Source organism: Podarcis muralis, chromosome 13, assembly GCF_964188315.1.
Source record: "Podarcis muralis chromosome 13, rPodMur119.hap1.1, whole genome shotgun sequence".
Taxonomy (NCBI): domain Eukaryota; kingdom Metazoa; phylum Chordata; class Lepidosauria; order Squamata; family Lacertidae; genus Podarcis; species Podarcis muralis.
In genome coordinates, this window is record NC_135667.1 from 6897740 (window position 1) to 6922406 (window position 24667).

At 47.9% G+C, this 24667-nt stretch overlaps 1 protein-coding gene across 1 annotated transcript in view; it reads left to right on the forward strand.

The window, feature by feature from the left end:
* LOC114583613 (myosin-6) overlaps positions 1-24667 on the forward strand; it is a 51837-nt gene that overhangs the window by 1269 nt on the left and 25901 nt on the right. Inside the window, exons 2-19 of the mRNA XM_077916900.1 lie at positions 831-862; positions 2250-2451; positions 3975-4118; positions 4839-4995; positions 5464-5491; positions 5627-5735; positions 7153-7245; positions 8019-8082; positions 9345-9443; positions 11209-11312; positions 12271-12409; positions 13255-13373; positions 17009-17158; positions 18242-18412; positions 19147-19456; positions 21404-21477; positions 21846-21933; positions 23603-23720. Of these exons, the coding sequence (XP_077773026.1) occupies positions 2251-2451; positions 3975-4118; positions 4839-4995; positions 5464-5491; positions 5627-5735; positions 7153-7245; positions 8019-8082; positions 9345-9443; positions 11209-11312; positions 12271-12409; positions 13255-13373; positions 17009-17158; positions 18242-18412; positions 19147-19456; positions 21404-21477; positions 21846-21933; positions 23603-23720 (2168 nt within the window). The 5' untranslated portion in view covers positions 831-862; position 2250. The remainder of the gene's footprint in view (positions 1-830; positions 863-2249; positions 2452-3974; positions 4119-4838; positions 4996-5463; positions 5492-5626; positions 5736-7152; positions 7246-8018; positions 8083-9344; positions 9444-11208; positions 11313-12270; positions 12410-13254; positions 13374-17008; positions 17159-18241; positions 18413-19146; positions 19457-21403; positions 21478-21845; positions 21934-23602; positions 23721-24667) is intronic.

Consider the following 24667-nt stretch of genomic DNA (forward strand, 5'->3'; position numbering starts at 1 on the left):
AAATCGAAGAAAGAAGAAAAATATTTTTGTGGAAGGCGACAAAGGAGGGCTAGAGGAGGAGTTGTAGATGAACGGGTAAGGAACTACAGTTCCCTGTATGCTTATGGGGAGGGGCGAGTGAAGCCACGGCTCACAGTTGGAGCAGGGAAGAAGCAAGATGTTAGAGCATGGGTAGGCAAACTAAGGCCCGGGGACCAGATCCGGCCCAATCGCCTTCTAAATCCGGCCCGCAAACGGTCCAGGAATCAGCGTGTTTTTACATGAGTAGAATGTGTGCTTTTATAGAAAATGCATCTCTGGGTTATTTGTGGAGCATAGGAATTCGTTCATTTCCCCCCTCCCCTTCAAAATATAGTCCAGCCCCCCACAAGGTCTGAGGGACAGTGGACCGGCCCCCTGCTGAAAAAGTTTGCTGGCCCCTGTGTTAGAGGCTGGATGGAGGAGCGGGTGACTATTATGAGCGGGAAAAAATGTGGGGGTTTCTTGGATGGAAGAAGGAGATGGGAGGCATTTATCCTCCCCAATAAGGCTATGAATGTTGTATTATTTTATTGTTGTTAGCCGCCCTGAGCCCGGCTTTGGCTGGGGAGGGCGGGATATAAATAAAAAATTATTATTATTATTATTATTATTATTATTATTATTATTATTATGAGTTTTTGCAACCCCTTCCTCTTCCACCCACCAACCTTTTGGCCCAGACTTTCCTAAGAGGCAGCTGCTCCAGCTGCTTTTCGCACCTGCTCAGAGAGAAGATGCCAGCGACCGGTTCCTGACTCAAGCCTGACACTCGTTCTTCCCCCACCAACTCTTTTTATTTCTTTTCTCAGACTCCAATCTTCCTCCTCCAAAGCTCTAACAGGTAGGATGACCTTGTCTCAACCTTTCTGTCGCGTCCCCCCCGTGTCTCCCCATATATGAACTGAATTGTATGAAATGAATTGTATAGGGGGAAATTGCTCTGCAAAAATGTGTCTTATCAGGCGAAAGCTCATTCGGGCATCTATTACGATAGATTCGCCTTAGAATGCTTATGAACTTTCATGGGGACTTTTTGTTTGTTTTCACTGCAAACTGATATGGAAATGCAGAGAGCCAACTCAGCTATACAGCTGCAGATATAACGTTTTAAATGCATTATACAAGTGTGACACTAGATGGCAATGGTGAGCTAATGGGGAATTCCGTATGTATTTTAAAACGTTTTTTTAAAAAAGCATTTTCACAGCTTTTTTTTAAAAAATGTCTAGATTCAGCGATTAAGGCTGAAAAAAATAGAAACTGAGATTGTGTACATTAAAAGCACATCAAACCCCTTCCGGCAAATCGGCCGGGTAAATGTGAAGCCTACTATACTAAATATCTTCTGGACGACAAGTCTAATGATATCACAGTGGCCGTGGCAAAGTTTCTCTCGGTAGTCATACGTATCAAAGATCATCATACTTAAGACTAAACAAATATCATCTCGGTCTCCCTCTCCCAGGCGGTTGTCTATATGAATCTGCATTTTATTCTGTGTCTATGTTACGGGTTTTTGGACCGCAATAAAGATGATGATGATGATGATGATGATGATGATGATGATGATGATTATTAAAAGCACATTTCCCCCCCAGCCCAGATAATCGTGGGAACTGTAGTTTACCCCTTGCAGAACTACAACTCCTGTAACAAAATACAGTTCCCAAGAGTCTCAGGTGTGCGTTTGCACGCTTAAAATACAGTGGTACCTCGGGTTAAGTACTTAATTCGTTCGAGTGGTCCGTACTTAACCTGAAACTGTTCTTAACCTGAAGCACCACTTTAGCTAATGGGGCCTCCTGCTGCTGCCACGCCGCCGGAGCACGATTTCTGTTCTCATCCTGAAGCAAAGTTCTTAACCCGAGGTACTATTTCTGGGTTAGCGGAGTCTGTAACCTGAAGCGTCTGTAACCTGAAGCGTATGTAACCCGAGGTACCACTGTATATGGTGTGTCCACAGCTTGTGAGAAACTGGAACTGACAGATTCTCCCACTGCTAGCCATGAGCAGGCCACTGAGAAACGATGCAGTACCTTCCACGAGTTGTTGGACTACAACTCCCATCATGCTGGTTGCTGGCACTTATGGGAATCGGAGTCCAACAGCCCAAAGAAGGTCACAGGCTCCCCATCCTTGCTGGAAAGTTACAGGGGGTGCTGTGTACCGGGGATGGCAGTCTTTCTCTTGCTTCTCTCATGCCCTCCCTGCCTTCTTCTGCCGCGCAGGATGGGTGACGCCGTGATGGCCGAGTTCGGGGCGGCGGCTCCCTACCTCCGGAAATCGGACAAGGAGCGCCTGGAGGCCCAGACCCGGATCTTCGACATCCGCACGGAGTGCTTCGTGCCCGACGAGAAGGAAGAGTTTGTCAAGGGCAAGGTCACGAGCCGCGAGGGAGGCATGGTCACCGTGCAAACCGAGAACGGCAAGGTCTGTGGCAAGGGCGGTGCAAAGAATCAGAGGACAGAATCACAGAATTGCAGGAAGGGACCCTAAGGGTCATCTAGCCCAACCGCCTTCAACGCAGGGTCTGGACTTTGCAAAAGAGGTGGGCAGGGACATAGGAATCTGCCTCGTCCTGAGGAAGGACCCACTGGTCCACCTAGTTCAGTGTTGTCTACACTGAATGGCAGAGGCTGTCCAGGACTTAGCTGTATCTGGAGGCACCAGGAATTAATAATAATAATAATAATAATAATAATAATAATAATAAATTTTAATTTATACCCCGCCCTTCCCGGTTCAAAAACCGGGCTCAGGGCGGCCAACAACAAATTTAAAACAATTATAAAAGCAGCATAAAATACAGTATAAAAACATGAATAACAATAAAATTCAAAGATCAATTTAGGGGAAATAAACATTAGATATTCCCTAAGGCTAGCTGGCTGAATTGGTCCTACTTGGGCCAGCGAGGAGGCCAGGGGAGAATTAGCTGTGGGGTCTCAGAGCGGGTGATCTTCATAAAAGGGGAGGGAAGAGAATGGAAATAAAAGATCAGGCTGGATTCAAATTAAAGGCCAGGCAGAATAGCTCTGTCTTACAGGCCCAATGGAAGGTTAAATGCTGAAGGGCCCTGGTCTCATGGGACAGAGCATTCCACCAGGTCGGAGCCATCACTGAAAAGGTCCTGGGCCTGGTGGAGGATAGTCTGACTTCCTTAGGGCCCGGGACCTCTAAACTATGGTTGTTCATGGACCTTAAGGTCCTCTGTGAGGCATACCAGGAGAGGCGGTTCCTGGAACCGTCCGGGTGCAAAGCAAGAGCCCGTCCCCTAATGGAATGAGAATCCTTGGGGCTCGAACGGTGAAGAGCATTGACAAGAAAGCTCCGGGGGGGGGGGGCAATGGGCCAAGGAGGGGTTAATGTTTGTGAGGACGCTCATCTGCAGCGAAGCCGAATATTGGAAGATTTGGGGCAAGGGGAAAGAATGTGCTTCTTTCCGCAGCGCATCGTTAAAGTGCGGAACTCATTGCCACAAGAGGCAGTGAGGGTTGCCCATCTGGCTGGCTTTAAAAGCGGGTTGTGGACCAGTTTGTGGAGGACAAAGCTAACCATGGCTATTTTCAGCCTCTGCGGTCAGAGGCAGGAATGAGTACCAGTTGCTGGAAATGGCAGGAGGGGAGACAGTGCGCTCAGGTGCCGCTTGTGGGTATCCCGTGGGCATATGGTTGGCCACCGTGAGAACAGGATGCTGGAGGAAATGGGCTTTCGGCCCTGATCCGGCAGGCTTTTCTCACGTTTTTATGATTTTTGAGGAGAGCAGGATAGTGTAAAGCCAACGAACTCGCAATGTTCGAAGAGGACAGCGGAAATAGGGCTGTGGCTTTTGCGTCTGTCAAAGTCCAGGACCCAAAAGCGGAAGTGGGAGGCTTAAAGGTCCGATGGGAATTGGCGGGTCAGGGTTTTTGATTGTGGGATCCGGATGATGGTTTCTGCTAAAAAACCCCCAGACGGTGACAGTGAAGGAGGCGGACGTCCACCAGCAGAACCCGCCCAAGTTCGACAAGATTGAAGACATGGCCATGTTGACCTTCCTGCACGAAGCGGCCGTCCTCTACAATCTGAAGGAGCGCTACGCCGCCTGGATGATCTATGTAAGTCCGGCGGGAGGGCTCCCCACCATCTACTTTCCCCAACCGGATGCCCTTCAAAAGTTTTGGACTAGAACTCCCATCAGCACCAGCCAGCACAGCCATCTCGTGACGGTGATTGTCTTGGTGCTGATGGGATTTGTAGTCTAGCTACTGACTGGGGCTGATGGGAATCGTAGCCCCCTTTGGTCAACTATGGTTTCTTTGCTAGATCTTCAATTTTTTTCCAGTGTCCCTATTTTCCAGGGACGTCCCTGATTTAGAGAAGCCGGTTTCTGATTTCATGCTGGAATGCCCCACTTTTCCTTAGGATTCCCCTATTTTCATTGGAGAAACGTTGGAGGGTATGGAGCTATCTGACCCCAGAGCCATCTAAAGACAACCCTGTAGATAGCTGTCAACGTTTCCCTTTTTTTAAGGGAAATTCTCTTATTCCGAATAGGACTCCTCGCAAGAAAAGGGAAAAGTTGACAGCTTTCATCCTGTATAGGGAAGGGTTTTTTATGTTTAATGTTTTATTATGTTTTTATGTTCTGGAAGTTGCCTGGAGTGGCTGGAGGCAACCCAGTAAGATATTTAGGGCATAAATAGTAAAATTATAATGATGGAATGGGATGTCCCTATTTTCATCGGATAAATGTTGGAGGGTATGAAGCTCACATTTTATTCTATCTTGGTGTGTCCCTCTCAGCTTTTTGTTCCCTCATCCTTTCTCCTCCCCAGACATACTCCGGCCTCTTCTGTGTGACTGTTAACCCTTACAAATGGCTGCCGGTCTACAACGCAGAGGTGGTCGCTGCCTACAGGGGCAAGAAGCGAAGCGAAGCCCCTCCCCACATCTTCTCCATCTCCGACAACGCGTACCAATACATGTTGACGGGTACAAAAGGATTTGTTGCCCTTGTGTGGGGGTTTTATTTTGTGTGGCAGCAGGGATACGGTTCTCCCAGAACCCTCCTGGCTAATCTGCTCCGGGGAATTGTAGCCCAAAACATCTGGGCGGTGAAAAGCTAGTCTAAAATCTCCTCAATGCAACTCATAATATGCTCAAATTCACTGCATTCCATGATGCTACAAGGTATAAGTGCCATTTTTAAATAAATAATTGGAGAACTGGGGGAACCCATAGCCTGTTTAGTGAAGACACCGAACAATAGAACTTCCATGTTCCGAAGGACTCTATCTTTGACCACCTGATATTAAGGGTAAAAGGGGGGGGGGGGCTTTCAGCACCTTACCTTGCATGTGAATATTTCTGAGCATCTTCTGGTTAGTTGCTCAATGCCAGAGACATTGGTCCTCAATCTCAACCAGCATGGCAATTCTTACATTCTCTCTTTCCTTCCAGACCGAGAAAACCAGTCTGTCCTCATCACGTGAGTGCCTCAAAATGACCCCCTTCTCCCCATTTGTCATGTTGTGAAAATCCAAAGTATTTTCTGACTGCATAAGCATTTGCAGGCTTCCCCTCTGCCCGGCTGCCTCACCGTCGTATTCTGTCCTCATTCCAGCGGAGAATCCGGTGCAGGGAAGACGGTGAACACCAAACGGGTGATCCAGTACTTTGCCAGCATCGCTGCCATCGGCGACCGCAAGAAGGATGCCGCCAACACCAACAAGGTACCCACGAGTGATCGTGATCGTGTGCGAAGCGCAGGCCTTTCCCTCCTGCACAAAGGCCTCCCGCCTCCTCTTCCAGCCGAGTAATACTCTTAAATTCCTCTTGAAAGCCTGTAACGAGGAAGAAAGGCACAGGGAACGCATTCCACAAACAGGGAGCCACCACCGAAAAGGCCCTGTCACTGTCATGCGGGTTGAGCCACCAACAAGGCCTCACCAGCTGATTGTAAGGTCCAAGATGGTTGATACTGGGGAGGCGCTCTTTTAAACTATAGTTCCCAGGATTCTTTGGGGAAAGCCGTGACTCTCAAAGAGTGCTCAGCCGTGGCTGGTCCATTGGGGTGGTACTGCCTCACCGACCTCAGCCTGCCCCCAAATGTCTCCCTTCGCATATCCAGCTCAGGAAGCAGCTTCCTCCTTCTTAGTCTCAGTGTTGCCCTTTAGAGAACTCAGTTTCCCTGAGAGTTGCTTGAAACGAAGGCATGGATGTGAAGAAACTCTGGTTTCTGACATGCTAGCTTTCTTTCGTGGGAATCTGCAATTCTGGGAATTCGTGCAGCCCAGACGCAGGTTTCCCACCCCAGGGAGAATTAGGCCCTTGGCATAGCTGGCTAAGGCCCCATTAACACCGTACATTTCAATCACAGAGTGACCCCAAGTGCTGTCTAGTTCAACTCCTTTTGCAGGAATCTCAACACGCCGTCTCCCATCCAACTGGAAACCATATCAGACCCTGCTTAGCTTTGCGAATGTGCCAGTGGTTTTATTGCTGCACCACTAGGAGGTCTCGTACTGCTTTGAGCCGTCATGGCTTCCCGCCAAAGAATTCTGGGAGCTGCGGCTTATTCATGGTGCTGAGAGTTCTTAGGGGACCCCCCACCCCACCCCATTTCCCTCGCAATTCTCTGGGCAGAGGGATTGGGCAGAGGGATTGTACCTCTGTGGGGGGAATGGGAGTCTCCTAACAACTCTCAGCAAAGAGAGGCAGCTCCCAGAATGCTTTGGGGGCAGTGGCGTAGCGTGGGGGGTGCAGAGGGGGCCGGCCGCACCGGGCGCAACACCTGGGGGGGGTGCGCTCGCACTCGCAGCTCTCTGCCCCTGCTAAAATCCACGGGGTAGGGGGCGCAAATTACTTGCCTTGCCCCGGGTGCTGACAACCCATGCTACGCCACTGTTTGGGGGAAGCCATGACTGTTCAAAGCGGGCGTCGTAGTGCCCTAACCATGCAGTGCAAATGCAGTCTTGTGTTTAATCCAACATGGCAACCCCTGCAGCCAAAAAAAAAAATTCCCCACAGCGGACCCTGTCATGCTCTGAATTTCCCCACAGCAGTGCCCCACAGAGCATGCCGTGGGATCTGAAGATGTGTCGAGGGGGTGGATTTAAGCTGCCCTAACCGTTCACTCTGCTTTTTCAGGGGACGCTGGAAGATCAAATCATCCAGGCCAACCCTGCCCTGGAGGCCTTCGGCAATGCCAAGACCTTGCGGAACGACAACTCATCCCGATTTGTGAGTGAATCTGGATGGTTAGAGAGGTGTATGGAAGACCCCCAAATATCGAAGCCCTGCCTGCCCTCCATGTTGAATCCCACAACTGAGTTACGCGTTTTCTCATCCATGCCCCCTCACAAGACCCCACGTGAAATCACAGAGCCCCAAATGCATGCTTTTTTGAAGGGCTGTGCTCTCACAAGCCGTCAAAAATGTGCATCAAAATGGTGCAGTGCAAAACCGCCAGGCCAAGAAAAGTGTTTTTTTCAGGGTGAGATGTTGGCATGAAATCGTACGAGATCATAACACCCAAAATGGCTGGCATGCTCTCACGAGGGGGAAAAGGATGTCCCGGTTTTTCCAGGGCGCTTGCGTGGTATGCGTCCTGTATATCAGCCTATGCCCTTGGGCACCTAGGAAGCTGAGTCAGACCAGGACTCCCATCTAGCTTAGTATTGTCCACACTGACTGGCAGCAGCATTCCAGGGTTGGACAGCCCCAGCCCAATCTGCGGGTGCCAGGATCAAACCTGTGACCTTCTGCATGCAAAGCAACCCGAATTGCAATGAAACATTGCTGTTGTTCTGTTTCTCACGTTCTCCCTCAAAACACTTCAGAACGGCATTGTTGCCTAACACCCCTGCGAGGTAGGCTTGGCAGCGCGTAGAGGTAGCTGCTGCCTTACCTGAAGCCACCCATGAACTTCACAGCTTAGAGAAGGATTTGAACCCAAGACTTCCTTATCAGAGTCCAGCGCTCTCATACAGTCATGCCCTCCTTTTTCTGTCTAGGGTAAATTCATCCGAATCCACTTCGGGGCAACGGGAAAGTTGGCATCAGCCGACATAGAAACCTGTAAGTCAGACTGCGAAGGGAAGTTTGATCGGTCTGTCCGATCTGTGCGTCCAGCTGTGTTTCTGTCCCCTGTGGCAGCCATCTTGTGCTATGCCACACACTCCACGGCAGCCATCTTGTGTTATGCCACACACCCCACGGCAGCCATCTTGTGCTATGCCACACACCCCGCAGCAGCCATCTTGTATTATGCCACACACCCCACGGCAGCCATCTTGTGCTATGCCACACACCCCACAGCAGCCATCTTGTGTCATGCCTCACACCCCCACAGCAGCCATCTTGTACTATGCCACACACCCCATGGCAGCTGTCTTTTACTAAGCCACACACTGTATGGCAGCCGTCTTGTGTTATGCCACACACTCTGCAGCAGCCATCTTGTGCTATGTCACACACACCACAGCAGCCATCTTGTGCTATGCCACACACCCCACGGCAGCCGTCTTGTGCTATGCCACACACCCCACGGCAGCCATCTTGTGCTATGCCACACACTCCATGGCAGCCATCTTGTGTTATGCCACACACACCATGGCAGCCATCTTGTACTCTGCCACACACCCCACAGCAGCCATCTTGTGCTATGCCACACACTCCACGGCAGCCATCTTGTGCTATGCCACACACCCCACGGCAGCCATCTTGTGACTGGCACCCACTGCACTTCCCCAAAAATTCCACTGGTCCTAAAAGCTTGGCAACTCCTGCCTCCCTCTTCAAATTCCTTATCCCGCCATACATATTCCAGTTAAGAAAGAGTAGCAGTTGTTATTATTAAAACAAATTTACAGCAAACTTCACGGTGTAAAGCCATTGGAGGGGTGTACACAGTAAAAACAGAATGAAACAGAAACACAAGCTCTGATAACAGTAATATCAATTCAACAAACTCTAATGCAATGAAACCATCTCTACAAACTCTAAAAGAAACTAACCTGTTTCATCCATTAAAAAACTGATATTTCCCCTCTTCCCCATTTGCTATCCCTGAGGGCAAGGAGTGTCTTAGAACTGATTTTGTACGCTGCTCTGTGAGAGCCTAAAAAGATAAGCAATAGTTGCTGCAAATAAATAAATACTTATATGTAGTAGTGATATCTAAATTTGCATCTAGGCATATAAATTAATACATGCCAATCCTGTGCAACTATGTGTTTTTCGTGTTGTTGTTTTTTGGCAAGGTGTAAGTGGCTGTTCTAGATTTTACACAGCTTGCATCAATTCAGTTTTCACACAGACCCCTGCCCCTTCTCTCTCAGATCTCCTGGAAAAGTCCCGGGTGATTTTCCAGCTCAAAGCTGAGAGAAACTACCATATATTCTACCAGATCCTGTCCAACAAGAAGCCAGAGCTTCTGGGTGAGTATTTGGGTTTTGTGTTTCTCCATAAGCGGGGAGAGTATACACCAAAGTTCCCAGTGGGTAATCGAATCAAGTTGCCTCTAGAGGGATTCATGTGCATACTAGACTTTAGGTTTGCACATTTATTTATTGTTATTTTATATTTTATAGACTGCTCTGTCATAAAAAAAAAAAATACAGCAAGGCAGTATCCCATAAACAAATTTACAATAGCATAAATAAAAATATTCTTAAAAACATCAGTAGAAACATCAAATAAATGCTGATTACGGGTAGTTAAAAGAAGGTTTACGATTCAAAGGCCTGTCTAAACAACATCGCTTTTCAGGGATGCCTAAAAGAAGGCCAGGGTGATTCCTGCCGAACCTTTAGTGGCAAGGAGTTCCACCGGCCAGGTCCTGCTGCACTCAAGGCTTGGTCCCTAGTGAAGGCTGACCAAGCCTTTGGGGCATGGGGGAACCACCAGAAATGCCCCGTCGGAGGATCTCAGTGATCGAGGCAGAACGCAAGGGACCATACGGTCCTAAAGGGAATTTGGTCCCGAGGTGTTTAGGGTTTTGTGAATTAACGCAAGAACCTTGCACTTGATTCAGTAGCAAACTGGCAACCCATCTCTCAGCAGAAGTGTAGTGTGTTGCCAGCAGCCTGCTCCCGTGAACTGTATGGCCACTGCATTCTGCATTAGCGGCAGCTTCTAGACTATATACAAGGGCAGCCCCACAAACAGCGCATTGCAGTAATCAAGCCGAATAAAGGGCTCTGCCAGCCTAGTGAAGCAAGCGAACTTTCTGCAGTACAGTGGTACCTCGGGTTAAGTACTTAATTCGTTCCGGAGGTCCGTTCTTAACCTGAAACTGTTCTTAATCTGAAGCACCACTTTAACTAATGGGGCCTCCTGCTGCTGCCGCGTCACCAGAGCACGATTTCTGTTCTCATCCTAAAGCAAAGTTCTTAACCCAAGGTACTATTTCTGGGTTAGCGGAGTCTGTAACCTGAAGTGTATGTAACCCGAGGTACCACTGTATAGGAAAGGGAAATGAATTGAAAAGTGTGGGGTGATAATCTTGATGTCCGTGGAAATTCAGGATTGCTATTCTTACCTCATCCACAGAACAGTACCGGTCAGTTGTAAAATTATTTATTTATTACATTTCTATCCCATCTTTCCTCTGAGGAGCTCATGGTTTTCTTCTTCCTCTCTATTTTATTCTCACAACAACCCTGCGAGGTAGGTTAGGCGGAGGGGCATCAAGCGGCCCGAAGTCACCCAGTGAGCTTAATGGCCAAGAGGGAATTTGAACCCTGCTCTCTCCCAGGTTCTGGTCTGACATTCTAACTCAGCGTTTCCCAAACTCGGATCATCAGCTGTTTTTGGACTACAAAGCCCACCATCCCTTGCTAGCCAGTGGTCAAGGACGATGGGAATTGTAGTCTGAAAACAGCTGGAGACCCAGGTTTGAGAAACACTGCTCTAACCACCAAACCACGCTGTCTCCTTTGTCCTTCAGCTACGCTGTATTTTGTTGGTCAGTTTCCCCGTTAGGGCCAGTTACCAAGCTCTGCTAAGCCAGATTGATAAGGATGCAAGTCTTTCCGAAACCAGGCGATAACAAGTCTAACTATAAATCTACAATAAGTTTAAATGAAATATCTGCATTGTGACCAAATCGTTCTTTGAGCCGATGGTTTCTGGGGAGTCATGCCCTGAACACAGTCTGCTATTAACCCACCTCTTCATTCCCCTGTTTCTTCCCCAAAAAAGACCTGCTTCTGGTCACAAACAACCCCTACGACTACAGCTACATCTCCCAAGGAGAGGTGACTGTGGCCTCCATCGACGACTCAGACGAGCTGATGGCGACAGACGTGAGTCTCTTTGCATAAACACAGGGAGGGGAAGGGACGTCAGCCATTTCCCATGTGTTAAGAAGATCCATTTAGGGGTGCCAAAATTTGGGCTTGCACAGGGCGCCATATTGAAAAAGATGACCAAAATCCTGGGTGTAGCAATCCCTGGGTAGAGCTATCTTGTATTTTTAAAATGCTTTTCAGGTTTAGACATTTCACTAATTTTACAATCATTTTAAGATTTCAAAGCTTGACTTCCTTCTCCTTCTTTCTGCGGTTCCTTAAATTTGTTTTCAATCTCTTCTGCATATCCAAATGAACTTAATTTGCTCATTTCTTCATCTACTTTAAATATATACTCTTATAAAACTGCAGGTTATTACAATAACCCTGCCAATGTTCTTACCTGTTTACAATTTATCTGTCAATACTCATTAAACCATTTCCATCCTTTTATAAAAAGTTTGTTATCTTAATTTCTTACTCTTCTGGTAAGTTTCTCCATTTCTGCATACAGTGGTACCTCGGGTTAAGTACTTAATTCGTTCCGGAGGTCCGTTCTTAACCTGAAACTGTTCTTAACCTGAAGCACCACTTTAGCAAATGGGGCCTCCTGCTTCTGCTGCACCGCTGCTGCACGATTTCTGTTCTCATCCTGAAGCAAAGTTCTTAACCTGAGGTACTATTTCTGGGTTAGCGGAGTCTGTAACCTGAAGCCTATGTAACCTGAAGCGTATGTAACCCGAGGTACCACTGTATTCCATAAGGGAGAGCTATCTTGTAGCTACAGAACTGGAACAGCACCACCTGCTGGCAGCTCCTGGAGTGCAGGAAATGCAGCGGAGGTGCGTGTCAAAAGTGAATGGTGCCAATTTGAGAAGCGTCCTCTGTGACATTTTCTTTCTTTCTTTCTTTCTTTCTTTCTTTCTTTCTTTCTTTCTTTCTTTCTTTCTCCCCCCTTCCAATATATACACAGAGTGCCTTTGATGTCCTGGGTTTCACCCCAGAGGAGAAAGTCGGGGTTTACAAGCTTACAGGCGCCATCATGCACTATGGCAACATGAAATTTAAGCAGAAACAGCGGGAGGAGCAGGCTGAGGCCGATGGGACCGAAGGTGTGTGGTTTGCAAAGGGCGGGAGAGATCTGTCGGATGAAGGGGAATGTCAGGGAGAAGCGGGAGAGGGATTTGCGGAAGGGGAAAGAAGCAGAGAAGGGGCAGGAAGGGGCAGAGGAGAAAAGGGGTTTGGTGCGCATTTGAAGTTGGACCTGTGTGATTCGCGCTTTCCGAAAAATACATCAACCAAAGCACAGCCGTCCTCAGAAATGAGCACTTCTCTGAATTTTGTAGTTCTCCAGCCAAGTCATGTGCACGAAGAATACATATACAGTGGTACCTCAGGTTAAGTACTTAATTCGTTCCGGAGGTCCGTTCTTAACCTGAAACTGTTCTTAACCTGAAGCACCACTTTAGCTAATGGGGCCTCCTGCTGCTGCCGTGCCGCCGGAGCCCAATTTCTTTTCTCATCCTGAAGCAAAGTTCTTAACCTGAAGCACTATTTCTGGGCTAGCGGAGTCTGTAACCTGAAGCGTATGTAACCTGAAGCGTATGTAACCTGAGATACCACTGTACTAGGATGGTGTTTATATTAAAATGTATGTATGGGGGGGGAATATGCATTAAATTAGGGGGACTTGCTTTGCAGAGGTTCAAATATTAGGCAAAATGACCTACCATCGTGTGTGTAGTACCAGGAGAAATTTGTTGGTGAGGGCTTGCTTTAAAAAATAAAATAAAATTGCAGATTGAGGTGGGGAACTGACCTTAAGATTGAAGAAAGGAGAAACGTAGCAAAGCTGAAATGGACAGACGCCTTCAACCCTTAAAAAATAAGTTGCAGGAGTAGAAAATATAGGATCCCACCCGCAGTATCTACCATACATATTTCCTTTCCTCCCCAGATGCAGATAAATCTGCCTACCTGATGGGCCTGAACTCAGCCGACCTCCTCAAGGGTCTGTGCCACCCGAGGGTGAAGGTCGGCAACGAATATGTCACCAAGGGGCAAAATGTCCAACAGGTGAGGATCTCTTTTTGCAGGCCGCGCTGCAGCGGGGCCTCAGGTTCCAGAGGGTGTGGTAGGCCATTTTTCTTCAGCCTTGGGTTCCCAGGTGTTGCAACACTACAGCTGCCATCAGCCCTGACTATTGGCTAAGCTAGCAGGGGATGATGGTACTTGTAGTCCTACAACATCAGGGGATGATGGGAGTTGTAGTCCTGAAACATCTGGGGGTCCAAGGTTGAAAAACACCATTATAGGGTATTTACAGTTTGGCAAGCTTGACATGGATGCAGCTGCTGGCGTTGATGGTGCTGGCCTCATTATTCGCATCAGTTCAGGCTGGAGATGGGGAGAAATTTGACCCAGTGTCCATTTAAAGGCAAACTTAGGCAATTTGCACTTTCTGTAACATGAAATTTAAGCATGAAATTTAATGCGTGAACCGAAACACAGCCATCCTTTGAAATTTGCACTTCTCCAAATCTTGCAATGCGGTTCCCACATCCCATCACAATTAATGTACATATATTAGGGAAAATAACACATCGGCATGCATTACGTTAGAGAAAGTTGCTTTGCAGCCGTGAGTGTTTTGAACAAGGTTGCATCCCAAAAATGTTTATACAGTGTTACCTCTGGTTAAGTACTTAATTCGTTCCGGAGGTCTGTTCTTAACCTGAAACTGTTCTTAACCTGAAGCACCACTTTAGCTAATGGGGCCTCCTCCTGCTGCTGTGCCACTGGGGCCCGATTTCTGTTCTTATCCTGAAGCAAAGTTCTTAACCTGAAGCACTATTTCTGGGTTAGCGGAGTGTGTAACCTGAAGCTTATGTAACCTGAAGTGTATGTAACCCGAGGTACCACTGTATTAGGAGATTGGAGCACTAAAATGCAGATGAATTCCCACGAGAACTTTTTAAAAACAAACAAACAATTTTAACAAACAATAACATCACAAACTGTTGTGGAAACGGGGAGAACCAACTTCTAATTAATCATGAATAGAAATGTAATGTTAGGCCCAGGGTTGTTGAATTGTTGTTGTCATAATAAAGGATAGAAACCCTTCTAAAAAAAGGAGGGATCGAAACCTTTATAAAAAAAACCCAAACCGCTTAGCTGGAATGAGCCTGGTTGGATTTAGGGGCAGGTGACCCAGATGACTGCCTGGGGCGTGGGGTTTGGGGGGTGCCAGGCTCTGTTCAGGGTGCACCTGTCACCCAGACGATCCGCTCCGCCCTGAGTTCGACAGCTGAAACTAACAGAACAAACAGTTCAGAGGCTGCAAATAAAATCCCTTATGCACAAGTTCATCATCATCAGCCACCATGGCAGGGATCAGTCTTGCTTGCAGTCAGGTCATGCAGCAAAGTCACGAAATGGGGTATGAGGTGCCTAAAATTGGCTGGTGTGGGGATTAAAACAGAGGTCACCAAAGGAACTCTTGACCTGAGGAGTCATTTGGTCTAGGGCAGTGATTCACAAACATTTTTTCCCCTCTGGGTCACAGTTTTGGAATAAAAATTTCCCTGTGCCTCACCAATTTTCTAATTGATAAATACAGTACGAGGGACGCGGGTGGCGCTGTGGGTAAAACCTCAGCGCCTAGGACTTGTCGATCACATGGTCGGCGGTTCGAATCCCCGCGGCGGGGTGTGCTCCCGTCGTTCGGTCCCAGCGCCTGCCAACCTAGCAGTTCGAAAGCACCCCCGGGTGCAAGTAGATAAATAGGGACCGCTTACCAGCGGGAAGGTAAACGGCGTTTCCGTGTGCTGCGCTGGCTCACCAGATGCAGCTTGTCACGCTGGCCACGTGACCCGGAAGTGTCTGCGGACAGCACTGGCCCCCGGCCTCTTGAGTGAGATGGGCGCACAACCCTAGAGTCTGTCACGACTGGCCCGTACGGGCAGGGGTACCTTTACCTTTAAATACAGTACAGTGGTACCTCAGGTTAAGTACTTAATTCGTTCCGGAGGTCCGTACTTAACCTGAAACTGTTCTTAACCTGAGGTACCACTTTAGCTAATGGGGCCTCCCGCTGTCGCCGCACGATTTCTGTTCTTATCCTGAAGCAAAGTTCTTAACCTGAAGCACTATTTCTGGGTTAGCAGAGTCTGTAACCTGAAGCGTATATAACCTGAGGTACCACTGTACATTGGAAAACAGAAAATAAATGACTCCTAGCAGTGCTTGGTTTTGAAAAGATATCTATCCATACTCTGCAGATAAGAAGAAATATTTTGATACTACACTACGCTGAAAATGTTTATATGTTTCTTTGATGGTCCTTGCCATCCTCTCCCTTTGAGAACCACTGGTCAAGGAATGAGCGGACAGTCTGCCTTCTTCTTTGAAGTCCTGCTTTCCTGGGGCATTTAAAAAAATGCTGTGGTTTTGGGGGGCTGGGGACTCGCCTTTGAAAGATAAAGAGAGAGGTGCTCACATGAAGGCAGCAGGACTCCTTACTCAGAGCCCGTATAACTTGATGCTGCTGAAGATTATATCTTTTTTCCCTATGATTTTTATTAAATTTTCTGTTTTTACATTTTAGAATATTCATTTAAACAACCTTAAAATACTAATGACTTCCCTTCTTCTTCTCTTTCCATGGTTCATTTTGCATAGCATAAATCCCTGCATATTTTATATAAACTAAACCATTCAGTATTCCATTATTACGTCCCTCAAAACTTATTTACGCTGCTGAATTTATCTTAATGTTGCCCACGTTTTCAAATAAACACAGTTTCCCTCCGTATAGTCAATAAACATTTCCCAGTCTTCTTTAAATGTATGTTCTCCTATTCTATGTGTTAGGTCCGCAAGTTCCACATATTCCATCAGTTTAAGTTGCCATTCTTCTTTAGTTGTGACTTTACTCGTTTTCCATCTGAGGGCTAACGAAACACGAGCCACAGTCACGATGCTGGAGTCTTCTCTGCCATTCGCCATGAGGTCCTAGGGCAGCTTAAAAAAGTAAAGGGACCCCTGACCATTAGGTCCAGTCATGACCGACTCTGGGGTTGCGGCGCTCATCTCGCTTTATTGGCCGAGGGAGTCGGCGTACAGCTTCCGGGTCATGTGGCCAGCATGACTAAGCCGCTTCTGGCGAACCAGAGCAGCGCACGGAAACGCCGTTGACCTTCCCGCCGGAGCGGTACCTATTGATCTACTTGCACTTTGACGTGCTTTCGAACTGCTAGGTTGGCAGGAGCAGGGACTGAGCAATAGGAACTCACCCCATTGCGGGGATTCGAACCGCCGACCTTCTGATCCGCAAGCCCTAGGCTCTGTGGTTTAACCCACAGCGCCACCCGTGTCCCTCTAGGGCAGCTTACAACACCGTAAAAACACAGTGCTAAAAATCACTTTGAACAATTTACCATCAGAAGACTAGGCTCCATTCGCTTACTCTACTTGGCCAGGACATCAGGCCCTGCCATGCTTGTGCAGGATCTGGTGCTGAGGCCTGCTCTGCACCTGTCTCTGCGCTCTTGATTTATTTTTCTGCAACTCCAAGCATGCCAGCTGGGGCTGATAGGAGCTGAGTCCAAAAAAATCTGGAGGGCACCACCAGGCACAGGGGCTCAGATTGCTTTCCCCGAAGTGTTGCTCACTTTTCCTTTCCTTCCTCCCCTGGCTCTTCCGCTCAGGTGTACTACTCCATTGGGGCCCTGGCTAAGTCTGTGTATGAAAAAATGTTCAGCTGGATGGTGGTCAGGATCAACAACTCATTGGAGACCAAACAACCCCGGCAGTATTTCATCGGGGTGCTGGACATCGCAGGATTCGAGATCTTTGACGTGAGTACATTGCGGTGGGTGCCGCAAGATAGGATCATTGTCCTTAGGTAGATATCTCCTACCTCTTCCTATTGTTCAGCAGACCGCAAGCCTGTCATGATTTGTTTCTTTCCAAGTGTGACTTGTTTTCTGAGCTGCTCATCCCTCCTCAGCTTGGCTAGGTTAGGCTAAGGGTTTGTGATTTGCCCAGGGTCACCCAGTCAGCCTCATAGTACGCTTCCGAGCACAATTCAGAGTTTTGCTGCTGACCTTTGAAGCCCTAAATGGCCTTGGCCCCAGTATACCTGAAGGAGCGTCTCCACCCCCATCATTCAGCCCGGACACTGAGATCCAGCGCCGAGGGCCTTCTGATGGTTCCCTCCCTGCGAAAAGTGAGGTTATAGGGAACCAGGCAGAGGGCCTTCTCGGTAGTAGCGCCCGCCCTGTGGAGATGTCAAGCAGATGTCAAGGAAATAAATAACTATCTGACTTTTAGAAGACATCTGAAGGCAGCCCTGTTTAGGGAAGTTTTTCATGTTTCATGTTTTATTGCTTTATTATTATTATTATTATTATTATTATTATTATTCTGTTGGGAGTTGCCCAGACTGGCTGGAGAAACCCAGCTAGATCAGCGGGGTATAAATAATTATTATTATTATTATTATTATTATTCTGTTGGGAGTTGCCCAGACTGGCTGGAGAAACCCAGCTAGATCAGCGGGGTATAAATAAATATTATTATTATTATTATTATTATTATTATTATTATTATTCTGTTGGGAGTTGCCCAGACTGGCTGGAGAAACCCAGCTAGATCAGCGGGGTATAAATAAATATTATTATTATTATTATTATTATTATTATTATTATTATTATTCTGTTGGGAGTTGCCCAGACTGGCTGGAGAAACCCAGCTAGTTCAGCGGGGTATAAATAAATATTATTATTATTATTATTATTATTATTATTATTATTATTATTATCATCATCATTATTATTATTATCATCATCATCATAGCAGAGTGGGCTTTCAACCCTGGACAGACTGGTTTTTCAAATTGCTTGAGTCCTTGATTTCCTTTCCCCCGTCTCTCTTCCCAGTTCAACAGCTTTGAGCAGCTCTGCATCAACTTCACCAACGAGAAGTTGCAGCAGTTCTTCAACCACCACATGTTTGTGCTGGAGCAGGAAGAGTACAAGAAAGAAGGGATCGACTGGGTCTTCATCGACTTCGGCATGGACCTCCAGGCCTGTATCGACCTCATCGAGAAGGTGTGGTTATGAGGTGCTCTCTGAGGGATGGAATCACGCCTGCACACTGAGATCAGGGAAACAGGAGGGAGGGGAAGGGTTTATCACTGGCTTCCCAATTTGCCAGACTATGAGGCTATGATGTTAAGGTGCTAGGAAGCCATTAAGCATCGTTCCTGGTTCAGAGGTAGCAGGAATCCACAGTTAACTGTGGCTCCCTGCCTTGTTTGCATGAAAGGGGTGGGAGAAAGTGAGGTTGTATGAAGCTCACGCACCTCTCCATTTATTAAGCTGAGATGTGATTGTGGAAGCCCAGCCTAGAATCCTGCCACGTTAAGGGCTAGAAACTTGTTTGTTTGTTTTAAAGGCAAGTAATCCTTCTTTTTCACCCAATGCCAGTTACTGGATTTGCTTTGCCCCTTACCACTGTGTAACACAACCCTGAATACAAGGGGATTGGCCATTAGCACCCTTGTTGCACCTTGCTAAAATAAATTCACTTTTCCGTACACTTTTGGAGAGATGGATTCAACCATTTCTGGGTTTTTCATCCATCCTTCCGATTCCTTCTGTGGTTTCGTCTGATTTCACTACGGCTAACGGCTTCCAAACAACTTTAAACCATGGCCTCATTTTCTGGCTTGTTAGGGAACGATTTGCTATAGTTTCCCAGTTCGGATGCAACAGGAAACCATGGTTAGCCGGGTCTCCCTGACTTGCTGCTTTGACTCTATTTTCCCCCTCTTTCCGTGCAGCCGCTGGGCATCATGTCCATCTTGGAGGAGGAATGCATGTTCCCAAAAGCCTCTGACATGACCTTCAAGGCCAAGCTGTACGACAACCACCTGGGCAAGTCGAACAACTTTGGGAAGCCGCGCAACACCAAGGGCAAGCCAGAGGCCCATTTCTCCCTCATCCATTACGCCGGCACCGTCGACTACAACATCCTTGGCTGGCTGCAGAAGAACAAGGACCCCCTCAACGAGACGGTGGTGGGGCTCTACCAGAAGTCGTCCCTCAAGCTCCTTGCTACACTTTTCTCCAGCTACGCCAGCTTGGAGGCTGGTGAGATTGATGGGCGAGGAGGAGAGAGGGAGAAGGAGGAAAGGAGGAAACCAGGCCCAGCACTCAGGATCCTTGGGCAGTTGCCCTGGCATCAGGGCACTCCGGGGGGTGGCGTGCGTGGCTGCCATTTTAATTTCCCAAAACGCTCCATATTAGGGGGCGGATGAATCTATTAGCTTTGGGTTCTTTCTGTTTCTTCTCATTTTTTCCAACCTTAAGTCCACCTCCCTACGTTTCTACTTCAGTTTGCAATTTATCTTTTTTTTTATTTAGAAGAAAAGCCTCATGGAAATTTGTCAGTATTCAAAGCAAATTTCTCCCAGCAATGCACATTTTCAGTACGGTGGTACCTCGGGTTAAGAACTTAATTCGTTCCAGAGGTCCGTTCTTAACCTGAAACTGTTCTTAACCTGAAGCACCACTTTAGCTAATGGGGCCTCCCGCTGCTGCCACCGCGCTGCCACCACACAATTTCTGTTCTTATCCTGAAGTAAAGTTCTTAACCTGAGGTACTGTTTCTGGGTTAGCAGAGTCTGTAACCTGAAGCGTCTGTAACCTGAAGCGTCTGTAACCCGAGGTACCACTGTATTTAGTTTTGCCTGACAAAAACATGATCATTTTAATTTGTATACGCTGCCCATTTGACTGCGATTCCCCAGCCACTCTGGGCGGCTTCCAAAAAAGTATTTAAACACAAGCAATTTCCACTAAAGCAATGTGTTCTTTTCCCCTCATATGTGCATATCTCTGCACAGTGCACGGCTCACCCCAGTATACACATTTTTGTGTGTGTCATCACACCGGAGAGCTGCATCACATAATGTCGATAAGTGCAAATTTAAAAACTGTCTGCGTTTCAGTTTGTGCATTGTTTCAGAAAGCACGGATGAGGGAGGTTCACGTTAAAATCTACCCTGAACTGAATTTCTACCAGTCCTAGTTTGGCATGATGCTACATGCCCAGAGTGCCTTTCATCAGCTTCGGCTGGTGACCCAGCTACGCCCCTATCTGGACAGGGACAGCCTAACTACTGTTGTCTATACTCTGGTAACCTCAACGTTAGATAACTGCAATGCGTTATATGTAGGGCTGCCTCTGAAGACAGTTCAGAAACTTCAGCTAGTGCAGAATTCAGCGGCCAGGTTGCTCACTGGAGCGAGACGGTTTGAGCATATTATACTGATCCTGGTCCGGCTGCACTGGCTAACAAATACGGTAGTTTCTGGGCCCAATTCAAAGTGCTGGTTTAGACCAATAAAGTCTTAAATGGCTCAGGACCTCAATACCTCAAGGACCGCCTCTTTCCATATGAGCCTAGCCAGACCCTGAGATCATCTTCTGAGGCCTTTCTTCGTGTGCCTCCTAGGGAGGTCCGGAGGGTGGCAACACGAGAACGGGGCCTTCTCTGCAGTGGCTCCCCATCTGTGGAATGCTCTCCCCAAGGAAGTTCGCCGGGCGCCTTCATTATAAATCTTTAGGTGCCAGGCCAAAATGTTTCTTTGGTTGATTTGATTGACATCCTATGCCTTTTTAAAAGGTGTGTTTTTTGTGGGGGGGGTATTGGGTTGTTGGTTTTATTTTCATTATGTATTTTGTGGTTTTATATTTTGGTTTTATTCCGTGAACTGCCCTGAGACCTCCGGGTATAGAGCTGTATAACAGTTCAATAACTAAATAAATAAAATAAAAGACAATGAAGGAAGCAAGTGGCACTGCAGGAAATGAGAGCAGTGCAGTGTAGTGGTTAGTTAGAGAGATTTCAATGACAGGAGAGATTTCAGTGACAATCATTGGGAAGGAGACCAGTGCAGGAGAACTGAATTTAAGACTGAAAAAGAAGAAGAGAAACTGAAAGAAACCAAAATTGACCTGATTTGCTCATCCCTTTGATGAGGGAGGCTTGCCTGAGTTTTCAAAGCCTTCACTCTCTGCGCTTCTGTCCTCAGGTGGAGATGGAGGGAAGGGAAAAGGATCGAAGAAGAAAGGATCATCTTTCCAGACTGTTTCCGCAGTTCATCGGGTAGGAAACCAAAGGCCACCCCACGAAAAAGATGGGAGGGGGGGTGCTTGTTTGATTTTTTTTTTTTAAAGTCAAGCAAGGGGGAGCAAAGAAGACATTGCTGGAAACTAAATAAGTATTGACACACATTCCTCCCTCTCTTTTCCTCCTTCTCTCCTTTCGTCTTCCCCCTTTCCCTGCCTCTTCTTCCCTCACCTTTTCTGTCTTCCCTCACCTCTTCTTCTCTTCCTTCTCTTCCCTCCCACCCTCTCTCTCCCATTTCTGCCTCTCCCTCTCTCCCTCCTCTGTCCCCCTCTCCTTTCCCCTCCCTCTTTATCTCCCCTCCATCTTCTTCCCTCTCTCCCTCTCCTTCTCTCTTTCTCTGGCAGGAGAACCTCAACAAGCTGATGGCCAACCTGAAAACAACCCACCCTCACTTTGTGAGGTGCCTCATCCCCAATGAACGGAAGGCCCCTGGTAATGGGACAGGGACAGGGCTGGTGGACCGCACTGGGAGGTGCTGGTTGTGCTGGTTTGGGGAGGCTCTTGGGCAGCTAACTCACAGACAGGGACGTGTCTACGGTTTCACGTTCCCCCAGCGGTGATTACCTGAAATGCGTACCAACCAAAGGAACGGTGGTGCAAAAGACAGGGAGGGAATCTGCCTCTATTGGCATATTTAGCACAACTCTAGCAGCAAATGGAACGGGACAGGAGCCACACAGAGCAATAGAAACATCACTTCTTAAGTGTATGGGAGGTTCCTCTCCCAATGCATTGCCCGGGATCTCTAGGTGGCGCTGTGGGTAAAACCTCAGCGCCTAGGACTTGCCGATCGCATGGTCGGCAGTTTGAATCCCCGTGGCGGGGTGCGCTCCCGTTGTTTGGTCCCAGCGCCTGCCAACCTAGCAGTTCGAAAGCACCCCTGCGTGCAAGTAGATAAATAGGGACCGCTTACTAGCGGGAAGCTAAACGGCGTTTCCGTGTGCTGTGCTGGCTCGCCAGATGCAGCTTGTCACGCTGGCCACGTGACCCGGAAGTGTCTGCGGACAGCGCTGGCTCCCGGCCTCTAGAGTGAGATGAGCGCACAACCCTAGAGTCTGGCAAGACTGGCCCGTACGGGCAGGGGTACCTTTACCTTTAGCGGCAAATGGAACGGGACAGGAGCCACACAGAGCAATAGAAACATCACTTATTATGTGTATGGGAGATTCCTCTCCCAGTGCATTGCCCGGGATCTCTAGAACCATACAATTGTGGATTGGAAGCGACCCCCAAGGGTGTCCAACCCCCACAATGCAGGAATCTTTTGCCCAACGCTAGGCTCGAACCCACGTCCCTGAGGTTAAGAGTCTCATTCTCTACAGACTTCTGGCTCTGCAGTTCTGGAGCAGGAGTGTGGAGTCCTTTTTCTGCCTGGAGACCACATTCCATCCTGGGCAACCTTCTGGGATGGAGTTGTGGGTGGGGGCAAAAGAAAAAGAGGGTAGAGCAATGGGTGCAAATTGGGACGCGGGTGGCGCTGTGGTCTAACCCACAGAGCCTAGGGCTTGCAGATCAGAAGGTCGGCGGTTCGAATCCCCTATACGGGGTGAGCTCCCGTTGCTCAGTCCCTGCTACCAACCTAGCATTTCGAAAGCACGTCAAAGTGCAAGTAGATAAATAGGTACCGCTCCGGCGGGAAGGTAAATGGCGTTTCCGTGCGCTGCTCTGGTTCGCCAGAAGCGGCTTAGTCATGCTGGCCACATGACCCGGAAGCTGTACGCCGGCTCCCTCGGCCAATAAAGCGAGATGAGCGCCACAACCCCAGAGTCGTTTGCGACTGGACTTAACTGTCAGGGGTCCCTTTACCTTTACATTACAGCCGGCTAGTTTCAACACACGCACACACCTCTCTCTCATCCAACCAGGCGAGCAAGAGGCATTAATGACACATTCCATCCAGGCAAAGATACTCAAGGAGGTTGCAAAACGGTGTAGGGTGTGGCCCCTGGACCTGAGACTTCCCACCCTTGTTTTAGAGAGACACTATGGGATGTGTGGCGACATAAACTAAGCTTGGATGGGACCCCAGCCAAATGAAGGGCACAGAGGAGGCCCATTTCTAACGCGGCTGATACCTCCGCTCTCTCTCCCCCTTCGCCAGGAGTGATGGATAACGCTCTGGTCATGCACCAGCTCCGCTGTAACGGAGTCCTGGAGGGGATCCGGATCTGCCGGAAGGGATTCCCCAACCGGATCCTTTATGGGGACTTCAGGCAAAGGTGAATCTGCTTTCGGGGTCATGCTGGGTGGAGCGTGGCCCTTCCCTGCTCTGTGCCTGTCACAACCTGTAACATTTGCTACCTTCCCCGCCATTCGCCATTGAAAAATGCCTTTCATAACAGTACTGTTCTCGTGAGGGCAAATGGCTCTCTTTGGAGGTCATGAAACGGCCTGGTCATTGATGGCGGACAACGGACAGCAATGTGCAATTAATTAGCCAGTAAAAATATCTGGAGCACGAGTCGTATTTACACACCAGCATGGTAGCTCTGCTCAGTCCGATGATTCTTTAAAAGGTTTTGGAGGAGATGGAATTGCAATCTAGAATTCTGGCGTTTGCTTAGGACTAGAACGGCCTCCTGAGCAGGGCCGGATTTAGGTTTGATGGGGCCCTCAGCTGCTGAAGGTAATGGGGCCCTTTATATATGTCCAGCTGTCCTTTGTCAACAACAAATTGCCGCTGTTTTTTGTGTTGAATATATGAAATCAATCAGTAGGCATAAGACTCCTACCCTTAGTCTATGCTGCCTGATCATCAGTCTACAAGCACTCTTTAAAGTGCTTGTAGTTAGATAACAGGTACAACAGCTTGACCTACATTCAACTGTGCTGCACTCCAGTCTGCAGCTGCATGCTACATGTGGCCATGCAACCAGTCCATGCAGAATGTAGGCACCCTCTATATAGAAATGAGCAAACCAGTGATATTTTAGGGAGCAGGCTAGCAGGTGGGGTCCATGACTTACATCATAGGAGCCTACACAACACAAACTGTTGTTGTATGTAAGTTTTTTCCCCCTTTAATTTTTTTGGGGGCCCCCAAAAGAGTGGGGCCCTAAACTATAGTTTGTTTAGCTTATATGTAAATCCCAGGGACTTGCTTCTGTGCCCCTAGCCATATAGCCAAATATTATAAGTAATATTTAAGAAGAATAGCAAATTACAA